This window comes from Rhincodon typus, unplaced genomic scaffold (genome assembly GCF_021869965.1).
Source record: "Rhincodon typus isolate 14 unplaced genomic scaffold, sRhiTyp1.1 hic_rhity00006526, whole genome shotgun sequence".
Lineage (NCBI taxonomy): Eukaryota > Metazoa > Chordata > Chondrichthyes > Orectolobiformes > Rhincodontidae > Rhincodon > Rhincodon typus.
The window spans coordinates 1-8,729 of record NW_025972164.1 but is presented as its reverse complement, the minus strand read 5'-3'; the positions used below and the strand labels follow the sequence as shown (position 1 = coordinate 8,729).

Sequence of the window (8,729 nt, the reverse complement as noted above, 5' to 3'; positions counted from 1 at the left end):
CCCCAAGAAGACTTTCCACATCAAGCAGATGTTCACCTGCACATCTGCCAATGTGGTATACTGCATCCGCTGTACCCGGTGTGGCTTCCTCTACATCGGGGAAACCAAGCGGAGACTCGGGGACCGCTTTGCAGAACACCTACGCTCGGTTCGCAACAAACAACTGCACCTCCCAGTCGCGAACCATTTCAACTCCCCCTCCCATTCCTCAGACGACATGTCCATCCTGGGCCTCCTGCAGTGCCACAACGATGCCACCCGAAGGTTGCAGGAACAGCAACTCATATTCCGCTTGGGAACCCTGCAGCCCAATGGTATCAATGTGGATTTCACAAGTTTCAAAATCTCCCCTCCCCCTACCGCATCCCAAAACCAGTCCAGCTCGTCCCTGCCTCCCTAACCTGTTCTTCCTCCCACCTATCCCCTCCTCCCACCTCAAGCCGCACCTCCATCTCCTACCGACCAACCTCATCCCGCCCCCTTGACCTGTCCGTCCTCCCTGGACTGACCTATCCCCTTCCTAACTCCCTACCTACACTCACCTTTCCTGGCCCCATCCCCGCCTCTTCGACCTGTTTGTTTCTTCTCCACCTATCCTCTCCTCCATCCCTCTTCTATCCGCCTCCCACTCTCTCCCTATTTATTTCAAAACCCCCTTCCCCTCCCCCTTTTCTGATGAAGGGTCTAGGCCCGAAACGTCAGCCTCTCTGCTCCTATGATGCTGCTTGGCCTGCTGTGTTCATCCAGCCCTGCACCTTGTTGTCTCGGATTCTCCAGCATCTGCAGTTCCTACTATCTCTGAGTAAGTTTACTCCTGTGACTTCCTGAATCCTTTCTCTGTGAATTTTATGCTCTCTTTCGCCTTCATTTACTTTCTATCATATCATGGATTTGTCCACAGAAAAATAGGAATTATGTTTTTTCCTAGCTCTGCAAGGCTCCCAGAACAGTATTTCCACTTGAGCCATATCACTTTAATTTTCCTACCTCTGGGATAACAACTTACTGTGAAGGTCTGCAAGAGGACCTTTGCACAAGAAACCATGTCTTATTCTTTGACCTACCACTTGGAACAACACCATGTTTTACCTATTGTATCACAGTTCTACGCTTTCTATTTACATAATCAATAGTTTTAAATTGAAACAGTTTTTGAAAGAAAAACATGACAAAGGAATAAATTGTACAATAATGTTTATTAGCTGTTCCCCTCTTGACAATGGAATGGATTAGATGAGAGTCTGTACAAACTGCAGCACCAGAAGGGTCAAGTGTACTGAACTGTTTGTAAGCACATTATTCCTATATAAAACATATCATTTCCAAATTACTAGCAAAGGTTGGGTACCAGGCAGTTAATCTAAATGTAGTGTTAAAGTTTCATTTGAGAACATACCCTATAACTGCTAAAATATATTTTCTCAACACAGAAGCCTCTGATTGAGAGCTACATGGAAGATATGACATTTTTGCAATTCCCACTTGCAAATGTACATAAAATGTAAAAATTATTTTATTTCAAATTGCTTTTAACATTTTGAAAACATGCACATCACTTCGAATAACCTCACATAGAAATCACAGGGATAGGTAAGGGGGAAAGAGGAGATCTGGTTTCTTTTGCATTTTAATTCTTGCATTTATTCTCAAAATACTGTTTCACCCCCATCACCACATTTCCCATATGATCCTTATGGTTAAAATGATAACACTAAGTCAGGTCTAAAAAGAAAACATTCATGAAGAGAGATGGTTAAAAAGGAATAAAATATATGTGCAGCTATTTTAAAGAAACATATTCCTGGTAAGTTATATAGTATATTTTGTTAAAAGTATGCATAATATAGTTGATTATTTATATCAAAATACATAGTTACTGAGGGTTAATTATTTATATATCTTAAAATCTCAAGTTTACGCTCCATTACAAATATCATGATTAAGTTTCAGTTCCAATCCTCAGCCAAATCCATTTCCTCATTTATACTCACCCCATTTCCCAGTTCATTCTTTTTTGAAAATTCCTATTGAAAATCATGTCCGTTATCTTTTTAAAATAATCATTATATTTACTTGCTTCTCTTTGCTTCCCCCCCTCAATCAAATTCATAAAAGTAGATTTTCTACAAGAGTGAAAGTAAATTATTCTCAATGTCACTTGAACACATTCTCACCGGCATTCAATATAATCATATTCAGTTATCGTGCACTTGAATTGGCAAAAGGAAAAACAAACATAAAAGCACGGTTTGTAAAGAACCCTTGTAAAGTGAATAAAAATTCCTTTGTATTTTAAAGACTGATGTTTCATAATTTGTTCAAAAAAAGCAGAAATTATTGAATGAGCGCCGAAATGAAAAGTTAAGGACAGCTCAAATTATGGCTTGAGCAAGTAATGCAGGTAGACAGAACAAACAAAGTCATTAGGATTTCCACTGCCAAACCATGCTTCAAAAGTTCATCGTGCAAAAATCTGCTTAGAATTATTTAGTTTCTAAACCCAATGCTAAACATGAAGATTACTTTTCCTTTCTTTCAGTTTATTATTAAAAGAAAAATATATATAAAGCTTTTCCGAAAATTGCTGAAGAATTGTTGCCCTTAAACATTAAGGAACTGTACCATAGAATCTCCCTTCAACAGTTAGTCAGGCCTTTCCCCTTCATTTTAAAAAAAACTACGGTGGTAATTTTATCAGGTATCACGTACAAGCAATTTTCACAAACAGGAGATGTGAATGCCCCCAGGTGAAAGACAAATCACTTTTCATGACACACAAAAAGAGAGAGAAAGATCTGTGATCAACAGGAGAGAGTGAATCCTGTAGAAGGGGGCCCAGCCTCATTGCGAGCAATGGATGATGATAATTACGAAGTGACTTCACAGTTTCTCCTTGGTTGGAACCCAGATGTAAGGCCCTGATTGATCCTCAATAATCTGCTTCACCTGATTGTAAATCTCCTCCAGTAAGTCTCCCTGTACAATACCTGATGAAAGCAGAAGCAGGAGTCATTATTTGAAAGCTTGGATCTTTTCCACCTTTTACCTTTTCATCAAAGGCAAGATTGCAAAAGGAAAAAACAACACCGGATATTTTAAATTAAAATAAAATCAGAAAATTCTGGAAATAGACCAACCAGCAACCATAAATGATACAAAGATTGGTAACTGAATTCTGCTGGAGTTCCCACTCAAAATTTCGTAAGTTGTCTCTCCTCTTTGTATTGGCTCACTGACTGGTTTTGAATAGTCTCTTTTCTGGTTTTATTTCAAAACACCAGAAGGAACTGGGAGAGAATATGTTTTGCCTCAAGGATCCTGGACTCTATTAATTCAAACTTGAGAGATCATAAAATAGCCTCTCTCTCAACGTATGATTCCATGTGAATTTGTGGTTGAAGAACTTAATCCGAAACAGTACTTTAAAGGCTAGAACAGGGGATGTAGATTAAAATGTTTGAAAGGATTTGAAAAAAAAAATATCAGATGTCAGGAAAAAATTCACATAAAAGTGACTAACATACAACAGAGTGAGACAAATTATTACAACATGAGCCCTTATTAACAAGGATGAAGTAGGCAATTCTTGGTTGACTTTAATGAAGCTTTCTCGACATTTCATTTGTAAACCATCTGACTTTTGTCTAAGTGAAAATAACAGTATAATTTTAGGCATTCATTATAGTTTAATCACAGAGACAGTTATCACAGGAGGTAATACAAGACTAACTTGTGAAATGTTCCGTAAATTCCAGTTCAAGTTTTATAGCTCTCTCAAAAGTTTTTCTTGCTTGATCTTCTGTTAATCGCTTATTCATTTCCCTGAAAAGGAAGAAAGTAAAAGCCTTTATTCGCAGTGTGTGAAACAGCTATACTCAGTCCAAAAAAAAGTCCATTTTTACACAGGGCAGATAAAGAATACAGAAATGTTAGTGTTGTAAAGCAGTGCCATGGGCAATCTAGTAGGCCCCAGAATTAAGAAATACTAAACACTGATAATATCCTTTTTTTGGCTTGACTGCTTCTTTACCTTCCCAAAGTTACATGAACTGATGTACAATAGTTATTATTAAAGTTCTGCTTGAGATTTTAAAGCCCATCTATCCAAAGCTATAGTCAGCAGATGTTGCAAGACCAATTTCCCATAACTTACCATAACCTAAATCAGTGTCATGTGAAACTAACGGGGAAAGATAATAGAACTCAAACTCTGGACTTGACGGTAACACACAGGAACTTGCAACTGTTTAACACCATCAACAGGGGAACAGTAGCAATGCAAACAGATTTCTGGGTCAGTCTTCCTAATTCCATCTATCCTCCCTGTCCTGGTGCTGAACAGGACCAGCATTTTGCAAGCATGCTGTGCAGTCCAGCCCTTGGAGTGTGAACACTTTTTGTCCTGGTCTATCAAAATCATCCGTACGCACACTTGATGCAGTCCAACTCTAGCATGGCTGAACAGTGGCAGAAAGGGACTTTGGAGGAGGGGACACAATTTGAGTCCAGCTTCAGCCCTCTCTGATTTAGACAGGACAGGCAGCAGATCCTAAAGATTTACTCACTAAGTAAAAACAAATTTTAAATTTGCCATCATCTTTGGCCCTCCTTCCAGGCTTTCCATGTCTGCGGAGGAGACAGTTCATGCAAACCCACCTTCACTTGAAATAAGGCACCTCTAGATAAGCATGACTCAACCTATGGGAAAAAATGCAGAGAGCTGGGTCTGACCTGCAGTCTCTTGGGCATTCTTTCATTGTCACTGAGTCAAAATCCTGAACTTCCTTCTTAACAATATTGTAGGTGTACCTACCTGCCTCTGATTGCTGGGGTTCAGAAGGGGGCTATGCACCACTTTCCCAAGTGCAATTCAGAACAGGTAGCAAACGCTGACCCAGCCAGGGAAGTTTGCATCCCATGAATGAATAAAATAATAGCTACATCAGGCCCAGGTGCTGCTTCTGAGGGTCACCACAGAAATGTTGGAGAAATGTAAAATATGGATAGCGATCTAATAGAAGTTTTCAAAAGAAAAAGCTCAGCAAACAAAGTAACTGTGTGGTTGTATTTTGCATATGTTTTTGTTCAGCTCACATCATCAATCCAATCTTCCTTCTCAATGCTATGGGCCACCAAAGCTTTAGCATGAATGGTGCAGAAAAACAAAAAAAAAACAACTTATTTGAACAGCATTGATGTCCTTAGAATTTAATACTAAACAAGCTGTCAAATTTGTTTAACAATGTTGAATCAGTACCTGGCCAGATGGGATCACCTTTTTGCTGATTTAAAAAGAAACGAGATTCCAAACTATAACATTTTTAATCTTAGGAGCACTGGGCTCAGATTCTGAATGCAGAAGCCGATAACAAATGGTCCATCTCACTTATTGGATCTCCCACCCTATAGTGAATTTTGTTTCCTTACAAAGCAGTGCCGGAGAATATAATACCAATAATTTCGCGATAAGGTAAATGCCTCAGATAGTTTTAACAGCAAGTTGTTGCAACTGCAAATCAGGATCCTTGATGGCACCAGTTGAGATTTTGTTTGAAGTACAGGGCATAGAGTCCCAATTTGAGCTTTATTGCAGCATATCTGATCTTTACCTGTTGAAACCAGATTCAGGTGGTCCATAAATAAGAGATAATTATTAACAGTTTGGGTGAGATCTGAACTAATTTCTGAGAAGTGCTGCGGGCATTGTGTGTCACCCAATGCAGCTCAAATAGAATTCACTTGCTGCGTTGAGGGTGAGATGTTATTTGAGTAGCTTGAGGATATGGCCACAGTTAACCCAAGTTAACTCCTTGAAAGCTTTGGTGGTGCTTTTGGAGATAGAAAATGTTCTAAGGAAAATAAGTCATACCCCCAAAACGAATTCTGAAAACCTTGGTCTTAGAGGCTGTAGTCTGTACTCACATGATGTTTTCAATTGATTTTGGTTTGACGAAGATAGCAATTGGATGTAACTGGGCTATTTGAAGCCTCTTAATTGCATTTCCTGAAACATCGAGGATACAGTGTTTACCCTAAAGAACAAACAAAGGGAGATATTAGGGAAATGTACCAAACTTATACAGAAGATTTAGATTCTATGTTGTTCAAAAGGTATATGTTTACATATTCATGGTTTGATAAGATAGTCTGCATTTTGATCAATTTAGCTCAATTGTAAAGAGTTGCTTAGCACTACAATAACAGTAATGCACTATTAGTGGATACATTTTCATTGTTAACAAATATCATATTCTGCTGTGCATGTGAACAACACATTCTTCAAATAGAGGGCACGTGTTAAACTGGTTTATTTTAAACGATACCTTTATGGATATCCTTTACCTTTTCTGCTACCTCTCTTACAGACTGCACGCTGGTGCCATACAGGTGGTTGTTGTATTGTCCAGCCTCAATAAATTTGTGATCTTGAATGTCTTTTTCCATTTGCTCTCTAGATGTAACAAAATGATAGTCTCGCCCATCAACTTCATAATCACGCTTTGGTCTGGTTGTATCTGGAGAAAGCGAAACACTTCCATCAAACCATTTATGCTTTCCTTTTCTCTGCAAATGTTTGTGTGTCTGGTAATTCACAATCAGCTTTCAAGAAGTTGCACCGGAGATTTAACAGTCAGTGTCAGGATCCACACCTCACAGATCAGACCTCTGCAGAATAAAGCGCCCTTCTCATTGCCCAAGCCCTGATCTTACAAAGAACCTCACTGACAGCTTCTATTTTTCATACCAGCCACATTTGAGGTTTAGCGCCAAGTATTGAATCATCAACAATTCCTCAGCCGATTCAGGTCTGCTTGAGGTGAAGTTGAAACAGTTCAAACAAATTTAACTTATTACTTCTATGTGCATCAGTAGAAGGCAATGTTTCCATCAGTCTGGCATTCTTTCAAATCTTGCATGAAATGGCAATAGCTTGAAGCAATTTATTAACCAACTCCCTCTGTTGAACTATTAGCACTTCAGAATTTATGATTCTTGCTTATAACATTATTAGCTCACTTCAATGTGACTGGCAGTTGACTGCGCTCTGAAATGACCAAGCAAGCCACACGTTGCAACAATCTATAGACTGTAACAGTTTAAAAAGGTGATCTAGCATTACCTCCTCCTGTGGGAAGGCAGTGATATTGTGATATTGTTGAGTGATATTGTTAGCCTAACCAGTGACAGCAATAAGGTGAAAAGGAACAGTGAAAACATTTATTTCAAAAGATGTGGACTTCAAATTGAAGTTGGCAGAGCCATTGTACAGTTTCTGAATGCAAGGGTAAAGCTGCAATGTGGAGAATAATTGAGGCATTGGAGCATATTTGCAAGCTCAAGACCATTATCTCACTATACAGACTGATATATTCAGTACTTCAGCTGCTGTGCTCTAATGCAGATATTAGCATTTCCTAGATTTGAGCAGTCTAAGGAAATTAATGGTCACTTGTCAGCCAGACAACTGGAATGTGAAGCAATGATCACTAAGCAGTAGTTTGATTGTATCTTGGCTTCTAATAATTAAATACATCAATTTAAAGGAATTACACCAATAAAAAGATCTCATGATCTACAACATTTGAAAGGAGAGGTTAGAATGAAAGAGTTGATACATTCTGCTTAATTTGCTTATTATCCTAAAATGTAAAAGAGATATTTAAAACTGTAACCGGAGCCTCGTTCAATATCTTGCTTTATCACAAGGATCCAATTGTTGAATAGATGTAATCTGGGAACAAATGCTTGTACAGAACTTTGTCTCACCTCAGAGAGATGTCCTACAAGTGACATTAAGTAGTTAGCAGTTTGACTGTGACACATTAGTTAGAGTGGAGATATTTCCCCTTATAATAGCCAATTCAGCAGAAAACTCTCTGACCTTTGCTTATATTCTAAGTAATTTAAATGACAACAATAATGCACATACGTGGAACACAAGATCCAAATTTGTCTGGAAACTCCGAGATCAGATCATCATTAATTCGATCTTTCATGGGTCCCAGAATTATAACAGGACGAGAGTAACGGACTATATGACAAAAACAGAAACACAGTTAGATCAAGTAAACACGTTGAAATGTTTGATACATTCCTACAGCAGTAGAACCTAGCTTGGGGCATCAGCCTTAACCTATATATTTTGGCAGCAGTTACAGACATTCTTTTGTAGTAGTCATTAAGGTTACTTTTGCTTTCAACAAAAATTTGAACATTTCCCATGCACCATTAGACATATAAAGCCACACTCCTATTAAAATTATCTGGCTAATCCTAGAACTGAAGTTAAGTCTACAACCCTTTACCAATCGGTGGACAGACTTCAAATACCGAGACAACAAGGTGCAGGGCTGGATGAACACAGCAGGCCAAGCAGCATCATAGGAGCAGAGAGGCTGACGTTTCGGGCCTAGACCCTTCATCAGAAAAGGGGGAGGGGAAGAGGGTTCTGAAATAAATAGGGAGAGTGTGGGAGGCGGATAGGTGGAGAGGATAGGTGGAGAGGATAGGTGGAGAGGATAGGTGGAGAGGAAACAAACAGGTCGAAGAGGCGGGGATGGGGCCAGTAAAGGTGAGTGTAGGTGGGGAGTTAGGGAGGGGATAGGTCAGTCCAGGGAGGACGGACAGGTCAAGGGGGCGGGATGAGGTTAGTCGGTAGGAGATGGAGGTGCGGCTTGAGGTGGGAGGAGGGGATAGGTGGGAGGAAGAACAGGTTAGGGAGGCAGGGT

At 39.4% G+C, this 8,729-nt stretch overlaps 1 protein-coding gene across 1 annotated transcript; it reads right to left on the bottom strand.

The window, feature by feature from the left end:
* Window positions 1–1,177: 1,177 nt before the first annotated feature.
* On the bottom strand, window positions 1,178–8,070 carry LOC125480954 (disks large homolog 1-like). The gene is made up of 5 exons (XM_048594162.1): window positions 7,931–8,070; window positions 6,343–6,515; window positions 5,923–6,032; window positions 3,731–3,822; window positions 1,178–2,987 (listed from the first exon to the last, which is right to left on the bottom strand). Exons 1-5 carry the CDS (start codon window positions 7,995–7,997, stop codon window positions 2,881–2,883), a joined length of 549 nt encoding a protein of 182 aa, XP_048450119.1. The 5' UTR covers window positions 7,998–8,070; the 3' UTR covers window positions 1,178–2,880.
* Between the last annotated feature and the right edge of the window lie 659 nt (window positions 8,071–8,729).